This window comes from Pinus tabuliformis, chromosome 6, assembly GCF_031772625.1.
Source record: "Pinus tabuliformis cultivar Carrire ecotype Pingquan chromosome 6, CPIR1, whole genome shotgun sequence".
In the NCBI taxonomy this organism is placed as follows: domain Eukaryota; kingdom Viridiplantae; phylum Streptophyta; class Pinopsida; order Pinales; family Pinaceae; genus Pinus; species Pinus tabuliformis.
This window is the reverse complement of record NC_142292.1, coordinates 407725003-407750424: the sequence shown is the minus strand read 5'-3', so window position 1 is coordinate 407750424 and position 25422 is coordinate 407725003. Positions and strand designations below refer to the sequence as shown.

Here is a 25422-nt window from a genome sequence, read left to right as displayed (position 1 = left end):
CCATTTTCTTCCATGCAGACATTGCCCAAAACCATAGAGTCCAAACACTTTTCATAATAATAGGTACCTGAACCAAGCACCAAATGGACATGCCTAATTCATATCTCAAAACCACCGGGTTCAAGCTTTAATCCACCTTTAAGTTAGAAGGCAGACATGAGATTTTAAACGATACACATAGATATGTGCGACCCCACTAATATTCAGCCTTAGCATTTAAAACCACTTTAAAACCAAAGTCTCAGACGACCATGCCTTGTGACTGATGGAAGTAATCTTGAACCTAGATAATTTAGAACCCAAGCGCAAATGGTCTCTTTTCTAATCTTCCAAGAAGAAACCTTCGAGATGAATATTTTTCTCTATCAACTGTTGCATGAAGATTCTCATCTACTATCATCCTTAGATCTCAGATCTCAACCTTTTCCTTTGTGCACACCTCTTGAAACTTCTGAGAGACGGACTTCGAGATGAAGATATTCTCGCTAACTAATGGTTCTCAAATTCTATTCTCGACAATTTAAGTTTATCTTGGGTGTTTGATCTTCCCACTGGCGTTGGCCTCCAAGAGGGGAAAATTGCCAACACTTGCCACTGTTATTTTTGTTTCTTGCCTCAGTTAGTTGCCACAAATCTTGGTGATTTACAAAAGGGTCTGTCAGAGAAAACTCTGAGAGGTTTCTTTGGAGACTTCTGTTCTGAGACATCAATTCTCTTGACAAAACTCTGGTTCTGTTCCTTCATTGCCATTAGGTAACAAACTCCTGCTGAAGGAAAAAAAGTCTCGACCTCCGTCACTTTGTTCAGAACTTTGTTACAAGTTTTGTACATAGGGTTATAACTCAGCCATTGATCTTTCGTATGATCGATGGTCACAATCTTGTTCACACAAAATACACACAATTAATCCTTGAATGAACGATACAAATCATATACACACATAAATGATCACAAAGAAATTTCATTTTATAAATTAAACCCCCACTTAATAATTTCGTGAGAATGTATTATTACCAGCATAGATCCATCTTAAGTACGGATCTAACATGAGCAGAGAGGGATCAAATTTCTTTACATGCAAACTTCTTTAGAGTGCAAAATACAATGTGTTATTTTTCATTCTTTAAATTCTATTTTTGAATGCTAAATAGAGTATATATAGGACATAAATTAGTTAACATAGATCTTCAAATAGTTTATGAAATCTGTGGTTGAAATATTTTTGTAAAATATAAGATTTAAACATCTTATTCATACATTTTTTACTGCTATTTTTTTTTAGTATATCACACAATGTTTTTCTATTTAAAACATAATTTTTATTTTTTATTTTTATTTTAAAGTGGGATGGACGAAATCTGTGGTTGAAATATTTTTTAAAAATATAAGATTTAAACATCTTACTCATACATTTTTTTACGACCTTTTATTTTTTATTTATTATTATAACCGACAATAATTTTCTATTTAAAACATCTTTTTTATTTTTATTTTAAAGGGGGATGGACGGGCATACATACTTACACATCCCCTCATACTGGGCTATAGAATAAACCTCTCGGCTCAATTACATGGTGCCTCGGTGAGCCTAATCATCGTTCAATGGTCGCGCTCAACACATCACATGTTTACAATTTATAGCTACACAATACAATATGGATCAGATCACTGTAAGTGTAATGTTCTTAACTATATAAAGCAAAAACAATTCTCTACACAATTTTTTTTTAACAAACAATACATGCTCATAAAAACTCCAGAAGTAGAACCAACTAAGCCATTTTATTAATCAATGGAGCAAGTAGAATAGTGTGGATGAATGCACCTAGGCTTGCCTCAATGGAAAACGTGATAACATCCAGGTGATGAGAGAATGATATCGAGTACTAGAAAATGTCTGCTCCTCTAATGCTCTACGCTGCCCAAAAAACTACACTGTTAGCTGGAAAGGAACTACAAGAAACTCCACTTCCGCTACTTGGAAAATGCTACAAATTTGGCCCCAAGCTCCTTGACCAAAACCCACAAAAACAAAAAAATGGTTTGGCATGATTTTGACCTCCCAAAATTGACCCCCAAAGGTACTATGCAATTCCCAATAATTCTACATTGTCTGCGACAAATATATGGCTGAAAACCCCACCTTCGATGCTTAGAAAATGCTGAAACTTTATATCTGGGATCCTTGTCGAAAACCCATAGGAACCCAGAAATGGTTTGGCATGGTTTTGACCTTCCAAAATTGACCCCTAAGAGGCCCTACGCCCTCCAAGACCGCTAAAGCACACGAATTGCAAGTATGCCAACAAAATCCTCCTCCAATACTCTGGAAAAATAGAAATCACCTCCACTAGTGTTTATCTTGCCTCTCTCAACAAGGATTAACCTCAATAGCTAAGCTTCCACCTCTCACGTGTGCACAATATTCTTCCTATGCGCTGCCCAAGAAGTGCGAAAACCCCACTGAATAGAAGCCCTCTCTCCTAGCTCAAAAAACTCACCCAAATGGAAATCACCCAATCCCCCTTTTGAGAATTTATCACGACCAAAGCTCCTCCGACAGATACCAAAATCACCACTCAACCTCTCCTCACTGCGTTCTCCAGGAATACGCACCACTTGGAGACACTGGAATACGACTGCTAGAAATCACATTGAAAACCTCCTTTGCAAGAGTGAATATGAACATTTATAGGGTGGCACTCGAAGTCCCCCGAAGAAAGGGTTAAGCTCTTCGCTTGAAGAACTATTGCTAAACAACAAGTGACTCGGCTAAGCAGCTCAAGCAACCAAAGAGAAATTCAATATGCCAAAGATGATTGAAATGAGGAGAGTTGCCTTCCTTATATAGATTTCGTGAAGCACTTTTCCCTCCAATTTTACCTCCATCATGGGCCCTCACTTAACCACCTCCATGCAAACCGAACTAGGGAATGCATATTTAGTGTGGGTGGCCCCCATGTGTAATTTAACCACACCAAAATAACTTCTCCTAAGTCTCATCTCCTAATAAAAATCGAATGGGCCCCACTATCTCAAAAAATGGCCCCCAAAGTGCAATAATTAGTCTTGTTCCAAATTAATTTAGGAAGGGACATGACAAAAAGGATCTGATCAAATCTCTAAAATCACTCACGATCCCTAGAAATTGGGATATCACAACAAACAATTTCAGTGAATTCGAGGAAATCTTGTCCTTAGGGCACATCTTTAATTTGATAGTCACGCCTTCTCAAAGGTTGAAAATTCAATTTTTACTTGGAGGGGTTCCATGCTCCTGCATCAAGGCACATGTGAGGAGGCAGATCAAAAGAGAGTAAAGGCAACATCGATTAAGCTTTTGTTATAAATTTTCCTCCATAATCATTGATAAATTGCAGTATTAAGATCTTGGATGATTGAGTATCAGTCCAAGTACATGCTGTTAAGTGTCTGTATTCATGCATTTTTAGAGTACAAGAGAAAAATAATTTCATTACTCTGCTTGCCAAAAGAATCTGAGATTGTCAACATGGAACATGACATTGATGCCGTGACTAAATATACATGGACATTGAAAGACATCTTGACTCTAAAGAGTAATTGCCCTTATGGAATGGGAGTAGGGAAGAAATATGTGGTTGTCTGCTAGAATATGGAAGCCTCCTCCATCCTTTGAAATACCTAGAATTCATAGAAGATCTTGGAATCCTTCCTCTATGCAACTAAATGTGAACTAAATGCATGGTGACGAAATAGATTCTTGAGTTTCAGAAACTACTACTAAAGATTTTAAATATGATGGGAATGTTTTTAGAAGCGATACAAGTCTATTGACTTCCTACACTATTGAGCTTAATGTAGGCAGTGAATGAGTTGAATGCAATGTTGACAATGTGTCTTTATCATAATATCAAGCTGGCATTCTGTTGCACAATGTATGGCATATGTGACTGACCACCTCCTCCAAAGAGGAGGGGAGGTAGGTGTGGTCTTTGGTGTACATTGGATAATTTGAAGTTGTGCAACCACATAGAATCAATGGTTGTGGAGGGCAACATATAGGAAGTCCCGGGTATATGTCGTCTCTCACATTTTGCTGGTGTAAGATGGCGATACGCCCAGTGCAAATTATAGAGGGCTAGAAAAAATTTCTAATATGAGACACCTATGCTTGTCACACAATGGAAAATTCAGTTGAAGAGTTTGAAAACCCTATGGATTCCCAGAAGAAAATCATCATAGAAAAGTGTTCTAAAAATTTGAAACATTTTTATTGTTTTCATTGGAGGATGGAGCAATGCCAATGTTGAAGTATTAGTCAATAAAAATGTGAACTAGGCTGAAACATATGCACCAAGCATTATATAATTTGATTATACTTTAACATATCAAAGAAGTGATTAGCCAAATATGACAAGAGTGTCTCCAAATTGCAGAATTGAAGAGTTGGTTTCAGAGTGGTAATTGGTCGAAGAGGAGAAGAGAGTGTGAGAGGAAAAGTTCAAAAGTTAGCAAGGACTTCAATGTAAACATGGCAGGAGGCTAAACAAATTTTATCTTTTGCTTAGTTTGGCTCAACATTACAAGTACCTGTGAGATTTGACTTTTAGGTAACATGAATTTTATTTTACAAATTATTTGTTTAAGAGATTTTCTTTCTATCTCAGATAGATGTTTAATTTTATTGTACATATTTTGTTCTGTGTAATTATTGAAATACAGTCTCACTGACGTTATTTTGGGTTGTTTTCTATGTCATTAACTCTTGTCACCATCCCTCCTCCTGAGTGGCAATCATTGCTTCATATATTTTAAACTTTTATAAACATTTTGTTAGTTGTTAAAAATTTCAACCCCAAGGGGCATGGTTTAAACTCATGAACATTTAAGTCAGGCTTAGCCTATTCAATGTATTTGTTTTTACCTCAACACACATTTTGCATCATTTTGTAATATGTATGGGCCTTTTAGAGTCAATAACATTGGGATGTAAGACCAAATATTGAGTAATTAGAGGCAAGGCTGAAAATAAGAAGAGATTGGAAGGTCTACCTTGAAATTTTTGGCGAAAGAGTTCCCAACCTACCATGAAAGTTAGTGATCAAGCAAACACATGTAACAGTAGACAAAGAATGATTTGTTAAGGACTATTAAATATGTTAAATGTAATGGCTACATATATGTATGTCTCTATATATTATATGGATTGAATGGCTTAACAAACATGAAGTGAAAGTGGTCAGTAACACTGGGATGTAAGACCAAATATTGAGTAATTAGAGGCAAGGCTGAAAATAAGAAGAGAATGGAAGGTCTACCTTGAAATTTTTGGTTGAAAGAGTTCTCAACCTACCAGTAGACAAATAATGATCTGTTAAGGACAATTAATGACTACATGTATGTATGTCTCTATATATTATATGGATTGAATGGTTTAACAAACATGAAGTGAAAGTGGTCATTAGATCCAAAGAATAAATTGTAAGCTAAACTAAGATGTAGGGCCTCTGAACTAAGAATCAGTCAAAGGGAATTAAATTCTTGGAAATCATTTTTCTAAATACCATAAAAAATACTATGCACATATCCTTAGTTTCATTAAAACTGTGTTTATAGTTCACATGAACAATTAATCTAGACTTAACAATAATTATGAAAAAAGGCCTTCTTGTCAACTTGGTTTTCCAAAAATACAAAACTAATACTTAATTTTTATTTTCTATTTATTCATGATACAAACCCCAAGTATGCATGCAACTCTTGTTTTAGTTATCTTTTAACCAAAAAAAATCTTTTACTTGTGTACTTAGTCATCTTAAGTTTAACTATCAATTATATATATTTTTAACTTCCATGTGCAAAAGCTAAGCTGCCATAAACCACTTGTTTCTACTTTTTATTTCTATTTTTATTAAAGTGACATTATGTTATATTATTGTTATTTTTTGATTTAACTCAAGCACTTGTATTCATATGAAAACTTACAAAAATGATGAAACATATTATGTAACTATATGTTATTTGAGAACATTTTTGTTTGTATTTTTATTTTTTAAGTTGGGTACTTTGTATTATGTCAAATGAGAACTACATAGACCAAAACTCCTCTGTCCAAAGGGAAATTAGACTAGTACCATAAGTTCAGAGTCTTGAGGTTGCTAAGACCTCCTCTAACTAGAGTATCTTGTAAATAGAAACTTATAAAATAGGTTAGTTGTGCTAGACATTGATATACATTGCCACGAAAAGACAAAAAAAACATTGATATACGTTGACATGAAAAGACAAAGACAAAGAAAACTATTAGTGCTACAAGCAAAAAGTTATTGAGTCATAACAACTATTGAGTAGAATCTCTAGGCATTTGCATTGGTTGACCACTACCCTCATTTATGAAGAAGGAGATGTTTCGCTGATCTCCTGGCTAGAATGGTCAGTTTGTGGTGTATATTGTCAATTTTTTCCTCCAGCTCTACCAATTTGATAAAATTCTCTTGCTCAATTCCCTGTGCTTTTTTATGCTACCTATAATATTCAAATAATGATTAACCTTATGCCAACTTTGTACTATAATAAATAAAGTGATGAGAACACATGTAATATACAAAATTAAGTAAGAACCACAACCCACAACCCCTTTTTGCATGAACTCACATCATATCAAAACAAAAACATTTATCTTAAACAAAAACATCTATCTTAAATGCCTTTATTAGAAAATGTTATTAACAATTTTAATAAAATTAAAATTAAAAATAATTTATATCTAAAATAATACGTTTATATATTTTCTATTTTATCTACATATATTCACAATCAAAACAAATGTATATTTACTTTCAACAATATAATAATAACAACAAAGTATTAAGATTCCAAGATTTTCTTTTCAAAATTATTGATTTTAATTTTATTAACAGCCACAAGCGTATAAATATGCAAAAGCTCCAACATACATTGTATATGGACGTGTTTTGAGCATAGGTGTGGATGCACACGTATTCATGAGTTAGAATAATCCTTAGTATATGCCTAGTGCAAAAGTGATAATGAAATTCTAAGAATCCCATTCCTATTTACTACAATCACAACCCTGCAGGCTACTTCGATAATCCAGATTGAAATATTTGTCACATGCAATGGGAGACCAGATTACAGAGGATTTCAAGGAAACACACATACCACAACAGCATTGGGTGGAAGGGATTCCATTCCCAAGGGTGCTTGTGGCTGGCCCTGCTTTCTCTCAGACCTCCTCCACACAACCACCAGCTCAAGCAGTTGGGGAGGCCATAAGACGCCACAAAGAATGGGTGGAGTACCTTCTACACTCCAGCGGGGCGGTCTTATTGAGGGGCTTCCCAATACACACAGCACATGATTTCAATGAGGTTGTAGTCGCATTTGGGTACGAGGAATTGCCTTATGTGGGAGGTGCTGCGCCCAGAACAAACGTGTTGGGCAGAGTTTTTACTACAAATGACTCTCCTCCGGATCAACCAATTCCCTTCCATCATGAAATGGCTCAGGTGGATATCTGCTTTACATTTCAGGTTTCTGGTATTCATTTGATAAATTTGGAAAATAATGTAACGATGATTCAAAATGCATCATCTCGTTAAGGGCCAAGTTCGATAAACCAGATAAAACTCTAATTAAAACAGTGCATGATTGATTAAGATGACGATCATCTCTATAATTATACAAAACAAAAAGATTATCATAACAGAAAGAACTATAACACCACCTAGAAGGACAGCATTTACGTGGAACAATATTCCAACAGAGGGACCTAGAAGGATATCATTTACGTGGAACAATATCCCAACATAGGTATATGCCACTGTTGTAAGATAATCTGCAACAATTACACAATTAACAACATATGCCACTGCTGTAAAGATAATCTGCAACAATTACGCAATTAACAACAGCATGTCAAAGATACCCATACCGAATTGGCTCTGCAACCATTACAAAAATAACAACAGGATATCAAAGATACCCATACTGACCAGGATGAGGGAGAATACTATTTTTATTTTATGACTAGAGAAATTGACAACAGGGCCAATTTTGTACTCATGACATGGGGTGGATTCCAACCGCCACCACTCTAATGTTATGCTCTTGACCTGCGAGAAATTCTAGAATACCAAATATGCGAAGAAATACAACCCAGAACACAGAATAAAATGAGGAAAACAGCAAGTATTTTATTATTCAGAGATGAAAACAATGTTCACTTGCCTCTTTGAGGGGGCAACCTTCAGCAGAGCAGAGCTCGATTACAAAATAAGACTCTATATTTCTCAATGGGAGTCTCTAGCCTCTATATAGGATTCATACATACAATACCATGGGTCATTACCATGGTTCTTTCAATACCATATATCTAATACAATGGCCTGTTTGCAACTAACTCTAGTTTCTTTCTTAAATGCGGGTCAACCACTTACAATTACTAATACGAGCTTTATTGACTCTTTAACTAACTATGACTATGACTCGACCCTATTGGTTTTATTACATAAGTAAAGGGGTTAGGGTTGGACCCTAACATGCCCTTTTCCATCAAAAGCAGCCTTGTCCTCAAGGCTAAAGCTGCAGAAACTGCTGAAGAATAGTGGTTGGTTTCGAGGTCACATCTTCTGGAGAGGTGTCTTTCCACTTGACAAGGACTTCCTTGATCGTGCGGCTGCGCAGATGTCTTTCATGGATATCGAGGACTATTCAGGTTGGAGCTAGAGTGAAACTTCTTCATCCAATTCGGGTAGACTGGTTTGAATTCTGAATTGTTTCCCATCACTTTCTTGAGGCATGATACATGGAAGACTAGATGGATTTTTGAAGTTGGTGGCAAGGCCAGCTTGTAGGCTACTGCTCCAATGCATTGAATTATTTGATAAGGTCTGTAGAATTTGGGAGCTAATTTTTGGCAGCCCTTTTCTTTGAGCGATGTTTGCTTGTATGGTTGCAGCCGTAGGAATACCTGATCCCCTTCTTGAAATGTGGGCTTTAAATGATGCTGGTTTGCCTGTTGCTTCATTCGATTCTGAGCTTGATGGAGATTCTTTTTGAGACAAGCTATCATGGCGGCACGGTTTTGTAGGAGTTGATCAACTGCTTGCACCTTAGAGCATCCAAGGATATAAGAAATAAGTGAAGGTGGGAGTTGGTCATACACTGCTTCATATGGAGTTATCTTGGTGGCTTCATGATAGTTAGTATTATACCACCATTCAGCTAAAGGTAGCCATTGTACCCATTGATGCTGCTTTTCTGAAGTGAAGCACATTAGGTATGTCTCCAAACATTTGTTGACTGCTTCAGTTTTACCATCAGTTTGGGGATGATAGGCAGTACTTAGTTGGAGTTGGGTGCCTTGTAGCTTGAAAAGTTGCCAAAATTTGCTGGTGAAAGTCGGGTCATGATCAGACACAATGGAAGTTGGCATGCCATGTAGTTTGAAGATCTGGTCCATGAAAGCTTGAGCCACCAAAGTGGAGGTAAATGGGTGAGGTAGAGCGCAAAAATGAGCATATTTAGAAAGTCTGTCCACAACCACCATGATGATTGATTTGTTGCCCGACTTTGGTAGACCAGTAATGAAATCCATAGAAACATTCGTCCAGACGGAGGCAGGGATTGGCAATGGTTGTAAGATTCCTGGTGACTTGACTGTTTCTCCTTTGTGGCGTTGACACACATCACATTTAGCTACAAAGGTAAGAATTTCATTCTTCATGCCTGTCCAAAAGAAAGAATGACGAGTGCGAGCATAAGTCTTCTAAAAGCCTGCATGCTCGGCAGTGGGAGATGAGTGCAATTCTGCCAAAATGTGAGTTTTGAGGGTGGATGTCGGCGATATCACTACTCGATCCTTGTAGCGAAGAATCTCATCCTTCCAAGAGTAGCCAACTAAGGAATTAGGATCTGCTCTCAAGTTATTAATGAGTTGGGAGAGAGAGGGGTGTGAAAACCATTCCTTGCGGGCTTCTTCAATCCAATATGGTATGGGAAGAGAGATTGATAGCAGGGTGCTTTCATCCCCAAATTGGCGCGATAAAGCGTTCACTACTACATTGTCACGCCCTTTCTTGTAAATTATCTCATAATCATATCCCAACATTTTGGCCAGCCATTTGTTTTGCTGTGGCGATGATAGACGTTGCTCCAAAAAATATTTGAGGGTTTGATGGTCTGTGCGAATTTGGAAACGCCATCCCAATAAGTATGGTTGCCAGGTATCTACTGCATGTAAGATGGCCATCATCTCTTTCTCATAGGTAGATTGTCCTAGATGTTTCCCACTCAGTTGTTGGTTGGTGAAAGCCAAGGGTCGACCTTCCTGCATGAAGACAACACCAATACCTGTACCTGAAGCATCACATTCAATCACAAAAGATTTGGTGAAGTTGGGTAGTGCCAATACTGGAGTGGAACACATGGCATGTTTGAGAGCCACAAACGCCTATTGTGCTGCATCAGTCCAGAGGAATGAATTTTTCTTGAGAAGGTTAGTGAGGGGTCTAGCAATGCGACCATAATTGCGGACAAATTTGCGATAGTAGCCAGTGAGACCCAAGGATCCCCTCAGACTGTTCAAGGTTTTTGGTTGGGGCTAATCTTGCACTGCCTGTACCTTTTTGGGATCAACCCTAACACCTTCACGACCCACAATGTGTCCCAAATACTCAACTTCTTCCACGCCAAAAGAGCACTTGGACAATTTGACAAATAATTTGTGATTCTGGAGCAGTTGCAAGATCAGATCTACATGTTTTTCCCAGGTTAGGCTGTAGATGAGAATGTCATCAAAGAACACGAGGACAAATTTTCGGAGATATGGTTTCAGCAGTTGATTCATGAGCCTTTGAGAAGTGGATGGAGCATTACAGAGACCAAATGGCATGACCAAGAATTCATAATGGCCTTCATGAGTGCGGGAAGCAGTCTTGGGAATGTCTACATCCTTCATGCGGATTTGGTGATAGCCAGAGTGAAGATCTAGCTTGGTAAAGAATTGAGCACCATGTATTTCATCAAGCAGATCATCAACAACCGGGATAGGGAATTTGTCTTTGACAGTTAGCTTGTTGAGGGCCGAAAGTCCAGACACATGCGCTATTCCCCATCTTTCTTGAGCACCATGACCACTGGTGATGAATAAGGGCTGATGCTAGGACGAATAACACCTGCTTCAAGGAGTTCCTTGATGATTTTTTCAGTTTCATTCTTTTGGGTGAAAGGATATCGATATGGGCGCACATTAGGTGGTTGGGCCCCTGGGACCAAAGTGATGCTATGATCATGTTACCCTCTAGAGGGTGGAAGCTCTTTAGGTTTGTTAAATACTGGCTGGTGGCGGTTTAAGACCTGTTGCATCTCAGGATGAATATGAAGAGTAGTGGGTTCTATGGCCTGGATGGCATTAAACTGGGCGATAACTCCATGATGGCCCTTTTTCAACAACTTTTCCATTCGATGCGAGCTGATGATAGAAGGAGCACCTGCCTGGAGTCCACGGAGGGTATGCATGTGGTCATTCTGCTTAAAGCTCATATATAACTCCTGGAAATCCATTGTGATTGGGCCTAGTGTGCGAAGCCATTCAGCACCCAAGACAATGTCACAACCCCCCATGTTAATCGCAAACATGTGGGTCTTTAGGTGGTAGTCTCCCATCTGAAGTTTAATATTTTCACAGCGGCCTTCACATTTCATTTTCTCCCCATTAACAATCAGGACCTGGAAATTAGAGACTACCCGTACAAAACAATGAATGGCTTTGGCAACTCGCTGATGGATAAAGTTATGAGTGTTGTCACTATCAATCAATACTACTACAGGGCGACGTTTAATAAAGCCTTTGATTTTGAGAGTTTGGGGCGCAGAAATGCTCGCCAAAGCATGTAGCGAGATAACTGGTTCGTCTGGCGTAGCTATGAGCTCATTGTCCTGCTGGGTTTCCTCAACTTCATCCTTTGGTCCCCCAAGGGGTGGGGTTTCCTCAGATGAGCTGTGATCAGTAATTTGAAAGAATTTTGGTTCCTTGCATTTATGGCCCGGGGAGTATTTGTCATCACAGTAGTAGCACAATCCTTGTTTTCTTCTTTCAGCCATTTCTGTTGGAGACACCTTTTGAACCTTAAGTGTTTGGGTAGGGCCCTGAACCTGGGTGGGGCGTCCCTTGGCTATGAAATTTGGACGAGGAGACCGGGCAGCTAAAGCACGTTCCTCTTCGATAGCCTTTGTGCAAGCGTTTATCCATGTAGGTGGGTGGTGCATCTGGACATGGGCTTGGATGGCTTCTTTGAGACCACTTATAAAACATTCCAAGTAGAATTCATCTCCTAGACCTTCTGTGCGGATGGCCAATGTCTCAAAGGCTGCAATGTAGTCTTTTACTGTGCCTGTCTGTCGGAGCTTAGTAAGACAACCTAAAAAATTTGATTTTTTGTCAAAGCAGTCACAAAGATATTTTGAGAAGACCAGCCAAGTTATGTTCCCTGGATAGCATTTCTGATGCCAATGACACCATTGCCATCTCTCCTGGTCCAAGTAAAGGGCTCCTACACATAGTTTAGTTTGATCATCTCGGATATCATTTAGAATGAAATATTGTTCCATTTGTGCTACCCATACTACCAGATTAGAGCCATCAAATTTATACATGTCTATCTTGGGTGCTCGAGGGTGGGAATGTTGGTGATTTCCATGGAAGTGAATATGATGGCTAGATTCTCCTTCAAAGTCTTCATTAATACCATGTACCTCCTGATGCAACCCCGATGTGCTCATATTGAATTGTGCCATGAATTTATGCAACTGCTCCTGGAAAGACTCCATCTTTTGTTCAAGGCACTCGATCTTCTCGTTGGCCATGACTTGAGCTCTGGTTTCTACCATACACAGATCTTGGTCACTTTGAAAAAATTGGGATTGCCTGAAAATTGAAGTTGACAAGTGAATGGTACCACTGTGATTAGCTCGTCATCCTGAATCTTATGGGCTAAGTCTCTTGTAAGCATCTCGGGAAGGCCTCAGATTTTTTTTTTTTTTAATCAAATGGAGTTTTACTCCCACCTGATCAATTTTGCAGTGGCCAAATTCCAGAAAACTTGATCCTGTCCAATGTCCTGCGAAAATCAGGCCCAGACTATAGGAGCCACAAGCCTCATTGCGCAGATGGTCAGATCTGCCTGTGAAACCCCAATGGCTGAATGTGAGTTGGACTGCGGCGGCGACAGAACCCCAACTACTAGATCTGAATGGTATTGTGGCGGTAGAACCTCAATTGGTGGATCTGATTGTTGCGGCGGTGACAGAACCCCAACTGCTAGATCTGAATCGTACTGCGGCGGTAGAACCCCAACTGGTGGATCTGATCTGGCAAATAAGATAATGGGTGATCTTCAGAGAGTCGAGGGAACTATGGTCTCAAAGGAGTGTTAAGTGCTATAGATCGCAATATACATAAGGGTCCAACAATAGTAATCAGCCCAATCTTTCAGGGCACTAACTAAGGAGGATCAACGGTACCCTTAGCCATGCTACCCAACTACCCTATCATACGCGCGAGTAATCTCCCTAAGTGCTATTCTCAATGTACTGTAGCAGCAAGACGGTTGACGACTTATCTAAGGCGAGGTTTTAGGTGAGCCTAGGGGGCTTTCAATATACCTAGAGGGTACGTGGAAGGCAGTCTGTGCGCAGTTCTGTCTAATGCACTACTACTCTAAGGGGTACCCACAGGGGTTACAAGGGAGTCCAACAAGCGTGACCACCTCTTGTATTTCTTGCGTGCATGCCTCCCCAAATCCGCAGGTTTATGCGCTCAACGACAGATCCCGTGGTTTAAAGATGCCGGAACACGTCTCTAGCCTAAAAAAAATTAATACCAAAAATGGAGGTACCACCGGCCTTGGAAAGTGCTCTGATACCACTTGTTATGCTCTTGACCTGCGAGAAATTCCAGAATACCAAATATGCGAAGAAATACAACCCATAACACAAAATAAAATGAGGAAAACAGCAAGTATTTTATTATTCAGAGATGAAAGCAATGTTCACTTGCCTCTTCGAGGGGGCAACCTCCAGCAGATCAAAGCTCGATTACAAAATAAGACTCGATATTTCTCAATGGGGAGTCTCTAGCCTCTATATAAGATTCATACATACAATACCATGGGCCATTACCATGGTTCTTTCAATAACATATATCTAATACAATGGCCCATTTGTAACTAACATTGGTTACTTTCTTAAATGCTGGTCAACCACTTACAATTATTAATACGAGCTTTATTGACTCTTTAACTAACTATGACTATGGCTTGACCGTATTGGGTTTATTACATAAATAAAGGGGTTAAGGTTGGATCCTAACATCTAACCTCTAGATGCCTACGTATAGAGAATACTATTTTTATTTTATGATTAGGGAAATTAGCAACTGGGACAATTTTGTACTGGCATGACATGGAGTTGATTCCAACCGCTACCACTATAACCTCTAGGTGCCTCCGTATGCCCCTTCTGCAGACATGAATAATCTGGGGCTTTGAACCTCAAATCTCTTGGTACATAACACTTCGTCTTGGTACATATCACTTCATTATCATGACGATCATCAATTGAGCTGCCCTAATTACACAATTAACAACAACATGTCAAAGATACCCATACCAAATTGGCTTTGCAACAATAACACAAATAACAACAACCTGTCAAAGATACCTATATCGAATTGACCAGGATGAGGGAGAATACTATTTTTATTTTATGACTAGATCAACAACTCAGCCAGTTTTGTACTCGCGTGACATGGGGTCAATTCCAACCGGTACCACTATAACCTCTAGGTGCTTACATACAGAGAATACTGTTTTTATTTTATGACTAGAGAAACCAACAATTGGGCTAGTTTTGTACTGACATGACATGAAGTCAATTCCAACCGCTACCACTATAACCTCTAGGTGCCTACGTATGCCCCTTCTGTAGACACAGATAATTGGGGGATTTGAACCCCAAATCTCTTGATACATAACACTTCATTATCACGACAATCATCCATTGAGCTGCCCCTAGAGGTTTGATGAGGGAGAATACTATTGCATCAACCTATCGAATTGAATTCCAAACCCAGCTTTGGGATTGCTGAAGTTTTTGGAATAAGTAATACCTTATAAATCATACCTGTCTCACAATTATCATGCATGTGGGACTTAAATGCAAAGATAGACATCCTTCAAACTGTCACAGATTTAGAGTGAGAAAAGAAAACACACACAGACCAAGGAGATAGACCAGGTAGTTCAACTGAATCTGTTCCATGTCTCTCTCATCAACTCAAACCATTGTTACATGCTTTTACATGAATACTATGAATAATTATGGATAGCTACAAAGGCAATTCCTGTCAGAGTACCAGTGGAGTGCAATTCCAGCATAGAAACAATCACAGAGATATAACAACTAGAGGAAGAGGTAAATTTGCATTAATGGGAAGGTTCAAAATTCTCACAGGGGTTTATTTGAATAATTTTTTTGAAATATATTTTCCAGGAAATCCCTGGGCACTTTCTCTCATTCTATGGATTCTTATTTTATGGATGGTGCTTAAAATAAATTGGATTTTAGAGAAACTCAAAGTTTTGTCATACATCTCATTTGCAAACATGTCACCAGTAAAAATACAACTAGACTGAGGAGGATAACCATCATTCCTTCTAACCAATCGACAAAGGTGCATTAAATGATAAACACACAATGATTTCTTCAAATCCTCTTTGATTCACTTATTAGCACACACATTTACAGAGGTGTGACTGATACCAATACTCTAACAATCACGAAAGGATCTTTGTACAAAAGGTAACTAACAATGCACCAAGAACTTTTTTCTGAATTGTTCTATTTTGATGGAATTGCCTCCATCAGAGCAAATGCAATTGGAGCATACTGCTTCAGTATATCTAATGTAATGAAATTTAATTTAATAGGACAAGTTATATAAATAGCTTCAATATTTAATTATGACAGGAAATGGTTTGATATATGTTATTAAAAGAAAGTAATTAGGTTGGGTTATGCCACTGCCTAGTAGGCAAATAATATGATTGATGCCTATGTATTCAATGGCTACACGAATAATAAAATACTTGTTTCATATCTTTCTTTCTTATTGCTTATGTGTCGCATAGTCAATTTTATTTTTTAACATTAGTTTGTAGATATTTTGTATTAAGTGAAAGGCTGCAGCAAGCACTCGCAGCGAGATTCATCAGATTCTTCTTACCAGAGTCTCATAGACCAAAAAGGAGCATAGTTTCAGCCATTGGCTGTCCAGTACAAGCAATTTCAAATACAAAAATAAAAAAAATACCTGAGAGAATAGCTTTTACAGTAGGTACCTAAAAGCCTTAGTGTTTTGAAATACATATAAACTTAACCATAGTCATGATTACTAAAGGCACCTTCAGCTGCTTCTTTGTCAGACTCTTGCGCGTGCACATTCAAATCTAGGAGCTGGTGTATCAAAATATTCATGTTCTTACCAGCACTCGAATTCTCACAGAGAGTGTCTGAATAGGACCAGCTTGCTTCTCCCAAGACAGATTTACTATAATGCCCTGAGGTCCGATATGCCTCCTCTGCTGAACCAATACGTCCGTGATAATTTCCAGTTGAGCTGATATGCTGGATTCGTGCCCATGAATTTGCCTGGACACTATCTAAATAGAGGTACTGTTGCATTCTATTTGATCTCCATGCCTCCGAAGTTTCTGTTGAATGTCCTCCCCTGATGGATGATAACACAAAAGAGAGCCAGGCTGCCAACAGGAGTGCATTCAAACTGAGTGAAGCTAGGATAAACACCAAAATTGAAGCAGAAACCCTCTTCATCTGTCAATGTGAGAGGCAGCTGAAGCAACAGCAGGCCCCTGCAACTAGATTCAACTCTACCAGAGATAACTGGGGTGATTGCCCAGAAATATGGAAGAAACCAGTTCTCTCTTGGCCAAACCAACCATCTGAAACTGGGAAAGAAATTTTCCAAAGGATGACCCGAACCCTCAGCGGTGTAAATTTGTTAAAATTGGCAACTAGGGCCAAACTCCATGTGGGTCATCTTATTTATGGCAGCCGATATTTTTCTTGGATTCCTCTATCCGAGAGGTGTAGGATTGATCTAAAGATCATCTGATTCCGACATGTATTTATGGAGATATGAATTTATTTGTATTATTGACAATTTGCCAAGGTCGGCCAGCAACCAAATTACCCCCAGCTCAACCTCAACGTGGCATTATAAATAGAGGAGGCCTCAGGTCATTTGTTACATACACTTCTTTCATGATCTCTCTCCACTTGTTTGGGTTTGGTGGCAAGAGAGGTCAAGAGGGAGAAGCCCTAGCCGCAGGTAAAGAGGAGACTAAGGGAGAAGCCCTAGCCGCAGTCCTAAAGGAAGGAGATCTAGCCATGCCCTAGCCGCAGTCATAAAGAAGCCATAGCCGCAGTCTTGAAGGTGCCCTAGTGCCCTAACTGCAAGCCTAATCCGCAGCAAAAGGAGGCCTAATCCGCTGTTCAAAGAGGCTCCTATCCGCAGCTAGCCGCAGTCAAAGGGAGGCTTCTATGCGCAGTCAAAGGAGGCTCCAATCTGCTGTCAAGAAGAAGGCTCCAACTCGCTGTCAAGAGGAGCACTAACCCACAGTGAAGGAAAGCCCAAGCCATGGTCAAGGAAGGCCTAAAGACGCAGACAGAAAGGCCCTAGCCGCAGTCAAAGGGAGACCCTAGCCGCTGCAAGAAGGAGCCATAAGGAAGCAAGAGAGAAGCCCTAGAAGCAGCGTGTTTTGCTGTAGGTACACAGTGTGAAAGAGAGGCTGTTTTGAGTGCTGTTCTTAGAGGGAGAAAAACCGAAATTTGAAGCCTAGGGTCACAGCAAGAAGAGGTGCGTCGCGTGGGTGAAATGGGGCTGTTATAAAGCTATTCCAGGAAGACTGAAGGGCTGAGAGAAGGCTGTGTATCTTGCTAGAAGGCAGAGGATAGAGGGAGCTGTTTGAGGGCTCATAGAGGATGGAACAGTCCTCCAGAAAGGCTACCTCAGGCCTGTTCTAAGGGCTGTATGATGCTGCTGTAATGAGAGGTGGGCAGAGCCATTGTTAAGGGCTAGAAGTACTGCATTGAGGATTAGTCAGCTAGCAAGGAGCAGTGCATTGAGGATTAGTCAGCTAGCAAGGAGCAGTGTGGTGGTCTAATCACCTTGGAGAACCATAGCTCTAGAAATCAGTTAAAGAATGAGGACTGATAAGTATGCCCTCACCAGTATTCAGAACTGCAGTCCTTGGTGCCAGAATGGCAACTTCATTGTGACTCTTTGATGGTGAAGATTTTTGATGTCAGTTCTCCTATTTTGACAAGTCAAGTATTGACTTCAAATCATTGTACTCTATCTCTTTCTCTTTGCTGAACTATTGAAGACTAAAGAAGATTTGATAAAGGGTTTCCCCACATTGGGGTTTGTCTGTGGCTGGTGCCACATCTTGTGTCCTCTTGTCTTGGATTCTCTTCTACTGTTATGTTTATGTTCTATCTGCATTTTACTATCATGCTGATGTGATTGCTAATCCGGATATTGATATTGGGCTCATAAGAAAAATTGAAGTAAATTGCTCAAAAGCATAGAACATATCAAAATTTAACATGGTATCAGAGCCTGAGGTGAAGACAAAACCCAAGCAAGAGTGAACGAGCAATCATCGAAGATAGTTGGAAAGGACAAAAGGCTCAATGGGTTCCTCATCCCACTTCCCAGCTGAAGACAAGCTTCATGAAAAATCTGACTATCACGGATGGAAGATGTCTCTTGATCTGACATTAGAAGAATAAGAAGTGTTGGATTACGTGAAGGGTAAAATCCCTGAGCCTTCATCAAATGCACCAGCTGCTACAAAGAACAAGTACACCAAGGGTGAAGTCAAAGGAAGAAGATTATCAGAGATTCTATTGACAAGCGTCTGGTGGCCTACATCTCCAATCTAAACATCTCCAAGGAGATCTATGACAGATTGATAAGCATGTTCAAGGTTAGTGATGCAAATCAAATTTTGTTCCTAAAAAATAAGTTGAAGGATATTAAGAAGGGCAATGACGAGGATATTCAATCCTACTTCTTAAGGATCACTAAGATCAAGAATGATCTTCTATCGATTGGAGAAGTCATTCCTGATAGTGAACTTACTATCACTACCCTCGGAGGGCTCCCACCCGAGTGGTATATATTTAGAACCACTATTCTCAATAATGATCGAATTCCAGGATTTGAAGAATTGATGTCAAGATGCATTCAGGAAGAAATAAGAATGATGGAGCAAGAAATGCCTTCTAATAGAGGCAACCCCACTGCTTTCTCCACTCATGCCAAAAGGAGAAATAAGGCAGGGTCTAAATGTCATTTCAATGGAAAGCTTGGATTTAAGGGAGGAAGGAAAGGCAGATGCTTTGCTTGCAATAAGTTTGGCCACTATGCAAGGGAGTGTCCAAATAGAAGGGACACATCACATGATGATGATCACAATCATTCGAGGGGCTACTTTAGTAACAAAGATCGAAGGAATGATAGGTACAACAAAGGAAAAAGGAATGCAAGACATCAAGGAAATGGTCGACCCTCCAAGAAAGCAAGGAACCCTAGGTATGAAGAATCAAATGTTGTTTTTGATAAGCAAAATGAGTATTATCTTATATAGACCCTCTCCACTACTTGTCCTCCGGACACTTTGGGAAATTGGCTTATTGATACTGGTGCTTCAAGGCACTTCACCGGATACAAGGAAGTTCTCTCTAATTTGATAGAGAAGGAAACAAACTTGGAGATTATTCTTGGAGACGATGCCACCTATCCTGTAAAGGGTGTAGGGAATGTTAACTTTTCATTTGAATGAGGGTAACATGATTCACTTACAAGAAGTTCGATATGTACTTGATCTCAAGAAGAACCTGGTGTCCATTTCAACAATGGAAGACAAAAGTTACAAGGTGGCATTCATCGATGGAAAGGTATGTGTTTGGAAAAGGAATTTTAAAGATGCCTTTACTCTTGGGTTTAGGGTTGGCACTTTGTATCAAGTTGTAGGAAGCCCATTGGGGACCATGTCTTGTGATACATTTCTTCAATTTGAACTAAGGCACCAGAGGTTTGCCCATCTTCATTGTAAGGCCCTACCCGATGTGAGACAGATGGTGACAGGGATGCCTGAGTTCAAAGAAGAGCATGAAGGTATATGTCTGGGATGTACCAAAGGAAAACTTACAAGTAATAGCAAGACCATAGATGTGGAACATCCCAAGGGGCTTGAAGTTCATGATCAGGAATCTCATATAAGCAGGATGAAGAAAGCTCTCTATGGTTTGAAGAAAGCACCCCAGACTTGGTATGAGAGGATCGATAGCTATCTGATGAAGTTGGGGTTTACTAGGAGTGAAGCCGATCCGAACCTTTACTTAAAGTTGAAGATGATAGATCTCTCATACTGGTGCTTTATATGGATGACCTCTTTCTAACAGGTGCAAACCCTCTCATTCACAAACGTAAGAGGGAGTTGGATTCCAAATTTGGAATGGTGCACTGCAAGCTTGTGACTACCCCGATGGAGCTTAACTTTAAGAATTTACGCGGTAGTGCTGCCGGACCTGAATTGGGAAATGTCTTTGAGTTTCGTCAACTCATAGTAGCATTGATGTTCTTGGTGAATGCCCATCCAGATATATGTTTTGCAGTGATCACGTTGAGCCAATATATGGTTAAACCTCATCATATTCATTGGATTGGTGCCAAGAATCTTCTGAGATATCTTCAGGGCACGATCACTCATGGACTGAGATACACTGCCAGAAATGTGAGGTTGCATGGTTATTTTGATGCTGATTGGACAGGCAGTGTGGTGGATCGCAAGAGCACTTCTGATTGTTGTTTCTCTTTGGGTTCTGCTTCTATATCCTAGATGAGCAGGAAGCAAAAGTCAGTTGCTTTGAGCACCACTGAGGCCGAATTCATAGCTGCGAGTATGGCCTCTTGTGAAGCTGTCTGGTTGAGGAAGCTCTTCAGTGAGCTGTATCAACACGTGTTGGATACCACCTAGGTCCTCTATGACAACTAGAGTGGGATTTGATTACCAGAGAATCTCGTGTTTCATAATTGCTCCAAGTTCATAGACATCAGGTACCACTTTATCTGGGATATGGTACATCAAGGAGCAATAAGGCTCCTTCACATTGGGTCTGATGAGCAGGTCGCTGATATTCTAATGAAGCCCCTGGGAAAGGTCAAATTCTTGACTTTCCGAAAACGATTAGGAGTTGTGGAGAGACCCTCTCTTGAGGGTCCTGTATAATATGGATATTGAGCTCTGGGAGCTCCGAGGGGCATGGGGTACTTCTTGGAGCGATGATCAACCATAGGGTGAGTGGTTCAACCTTCCCCTAGTGGTCTGCTATGTAGGCAGGATGAGTGGTTCATCCTTCTCCTGCTGAGACACAATCATAGGGTGAGTGGTTTAGCCTTCCCCTAGTGATTTGTTGAGTACAAGGTGAGTGGTTCAACCTTCCCCTAGTGATTTGTTGAGTACAGGGTGAGTGGTTCAGCCTTTCCCTGAGATACCCCTGGCGACATGTAGGCATGATGAGTGGTTCATCCTTCTCCTATTGAGACATCCTACCCATGCAGTCTGTGACTCATGGGAAGTACCTCTCATCTTGCCACTGAGTAGGGAAATGAGGATAGAGACCATAGTACTACTGATGGACGCATCATGTACTACCGTACTCCCTATGCTAGGATGATATTGATTTGGGATCAATGGAACTAACTTTGGATCAGTAAAAGTGGTATGAGACACTCTCTATTTGGAACTGATTTTAGATCAGTAAGAGTGGTATGAGACACTCTCTATTTGGAACTGATTTCGGATCAGTAAGAGTGGTATGAGACACTCTCTATTTGGAACTGATTTCGGATCAGTAAGAGTGGTATGAGACACTCTTTTCATGGGAATGACTTCGGGTCAGTAGAGAATGGTATGATACATTCTCGATCACTTCTTCTTCTTCATAGTTCTGTAGAGGAGAGCAGTGCAGGGTACTGCACTGATGGCAGAGATAATACAAATTGGCAGATGGGTTAGCAAATGGAGTTCTCCCTAGTTGAGAGGGAGCGTTAAAATTGGAAACTAGGGCCAAACTCCATGTGGGTCATCTTATTTATGGCAACTGATATTTTTCTTGGATTCCTCTCTCCGAGAGGTGTAGGATTGATCTAAAGATCATCTGATTCTGACATGTATTTATGGAGATATGAATTTATTTGTATTATTGACAATTTATCAAGGTCGGCCAGCAACCAAATTACCCCCAGCTCAACCTCAACGTGGCATTATAAATAGAGGATGCCTCAGGTCATTTGTTACATACACTTCTCTCATGATCTGTCTCCACTCGTTTGGGTTTGGTGGTAAGAGAGGTCAAGAGGGAGAAGCCCTAGCCATAGTCCTCATGAAGAAGCCCTAGCCACAGGTAAAGAGGAGACTAAGGGAGAATCCCTAGCTGCAGTCCTAAAGGAAGGAGATCTATCCATTCCCTAGCCGCAGTCATAAAGAAGCCATAGCTGCAGTCTTGAAGGTGCCCTAGTGCCCTAACCGCAGGCCTAATTCGCAGCAAAAGGAGGCCTAATCAGCAGTGAAGAACAAGCCCTGATCCACTGTTCAACGAGGCTCCTATCCACAGCTAACCGCAGTCAAAGGGAGGCTTCTATGCGCAGTGAAAGGAGGCTCCAATCCGCTGTCAAGAAGAAGGCTACAACTCGCAGTCAAGAGGAGCACTAACCTGTAGTAAAGGAAAGCCCAAGCCGCAGTCAAGGAAGGCCTAAAGATGCAGACAGAAAGGCCCTAGCCGCTGCCAAAGGTAGACCCTAGCCGCTGCAAGGAGGAGCCATAAGACAGCAAGAGAGAAGCCCTAGAAGCAGCGTGTTTTGCTGAAGGTACAACGTGTGAAAGAGAGGTTGTTTTGAGTGTTGTTCTTAGAGGGAGAAAAACCAAAATTTGAAGCCTAGGGTCACAACAAGAAGAGGTGTGCAGCGTGGGTGAAATGGCGCTATTATAAAGCTATTCCAGGAAGATTGAAGGGCTGAGAGAAGGCTATGTATCTTGCTAGAAGGCAAAGGATAGAGGGAGTCGTTCGAGGGCTCATAGAAGATGGAACAGTCCTCCAGAAAGGCTGCCTCAGGACTGTTCTAAGGGCTGTATGATGCCGTTGTAATGAGAGGTGGGCAGAGCCATTGTTAAGGGCTAGAAGTACCGCGTTGAGGATTAGTCAACTAGCAAGGAGCAGCGTGGTGGTCTAATCACCTTGGAGAACCATAGTTCTAGAAATCAGTTAAAGAATGAGGACTGATAAGTATGCCCTCACCAGTGTTCAGAACTGCAGCCCTTGGTGCCAGAATGGCAACTTCATTGTGACTCTTTCATGGAAATTATTACAACAATAAATGAACTTGTACAATTCAAAAATTTCTTGGAAATCATGCCTAGAATTTAGTCCAGCCTCTTTCTATTATTTTATGGCCTCAGGATTCATGCCACCTCAAAAATCGTCCTAATAGCTTCCTCAATCTGCATGCAGTAGATCTAAACCTCCACACTGCCCTGTATGGCCTGTACAACCTCTGCAATTTCGCCCAGTAGCTTTTGGATGTATGTAGCAGTACAACCTCCTTGAGTTTGCTACCTTGGGATGCATGCAGTGCTGAAAATATCTTCTTCTCAGCGATTTCTCTTCTCTGCAAATCAATTTCCTTCCTCTTCAACTCAAAAATGATTACTTATTTAAGTGTTGTGTGTCTTTACCTCTCCTTATATCTCATTTTTATAACTTTACAATGACCAAAACCCTATCTCCAAAGTGATTAATGGTCAAGATCTAATGTTGATCACTCGAGATCAATGGTCACGACTTAATTTCTTTTTGACACAACTTAAATCACTTTTTAGTTATTATAAAATAAAATAAAAGTTGCTTTATCTTTATAAAAATAAAGTTATTATCTAGAGAGTGTCTTTCAAACACTTCTACATGCTAGACACAATGCCAATGTAGAAGTACCAGTCTGAGCTACCACATTTAAGTTTTTAACACTCCCTCTTAGCGAGGAAGGTGTTTTGCACCACTCTTAACTTATCTCTGAAGAATATGAATTTTCCCTTATTAAAGCTTTCGTGAGGATGTGCACAACCTGCTCATCTGTGGAAATATGTTGAAGCTTTATAGTTCCTTTCTGAGCATAGTCTCAGAGTCTCAGATGAAGTGGTACCTGATCTTATTGTGTTTTGACCGGTCATGGAATACTGGATTTTTTAAGAGTTAATGCAACTTTGATTATCACAGTTTATATTTGTCGGTTCCATCTCCTGACCAAATAGCTTGATGAGCAATTTTCGAAGCCATATAGCTTCGCATGTAGCCAAACTGGCTACCATATACTCTGCCTCTACAGAGCTAAATGCAATTGACTTCTGTTTCCTGCTGAACCATGAGTCAACCTTGATCCCAAGTTGAAACATCACCCTGAAGTGCTCTTCTTGTCTTTGCGTTGCCTGCCAGTCTAAATTTGTGTAGCCCATTGATTTAACTCCATCTCCCTTGACATAATTTAAATTGTACTCCACAGTACCTCGTAGGTATTTGAGCACGTGTTTTGTTGCCACACAATGCACTCTCCTTGGGTCAACCATGCACTGGTTAAAAGTGTTGACAACAAAATAGATATCTGGCCTAGTGTTGACTAGATACATTAAGGAACCAATTAGCTGTTAATACAATGTGGGATCAACCAATTCGGATCCTGAAGCATCAAGCTTCTTCCAGTTGGTTTCCATCAATGTAGACATCGCCCTACAATCCTATGTCTTGAATCTCTTCAATATTTCCATTGCATACTTCCCCTGTCCTAGGAAAGATCTCACCTATATGTTGCCACACATCTAATCCTAGAAACTAATTCATCAACACAATGTCCTTCATTTCAAACCCTAAAGCAAGATCCTTCTTACGCTCGCTGATGAGCTTTTATTATCCTATAAGAAACAGTTCATCCATATACAACACAAGAATGAAAGGATCGTTTCCAACTAGAATGAAATACATGTTGGAGTTTGCCTCAGTCTTGATGAAGCCCATCTCCTGCAAGTATCTGTCGATCTACGAGTACCAAGCTTGGGGTGTTTGCTTGAGTCCATACAATGCCCTTTTGAACCTACATGCATGAGAATGTACTTCAAAACCTTTTGGCTGCTCAATATATACTTCCTCCTCAATAATGCCATTAAGGAAAGCTGTCTTGATGTCCATCTAGTGTATCTTCCACCCCATCTATGAGGAAAG

The 25422-nt window shown here is 40.1% G+C and overlaps 1 protein-coding gene across 1 annotated transcript in view; it reads left to right on the top strand.

The window, feature by feature from the left end:
* Positions 1-6978: 6978 nt before the first annotated feature.
* LOC149259034 (clavaminate synthase-like protein At3g21360) overlaps positions 6979-25422 on the top strand; it is a 185336-nt gene continuing 166892 nt past the window's right edge. Inside the window, exon 1 of the mRNA XM_089417226.1 lies at positions 6979-7511. Coding sequence (XP_089273352.1) covers positions 7122-7511 — 390 coding nt within the window. The 5' untranslated portion in view covers positions 6979-7121. The remainder of the gene's footprint in view (positions 7512-25422) is intronic.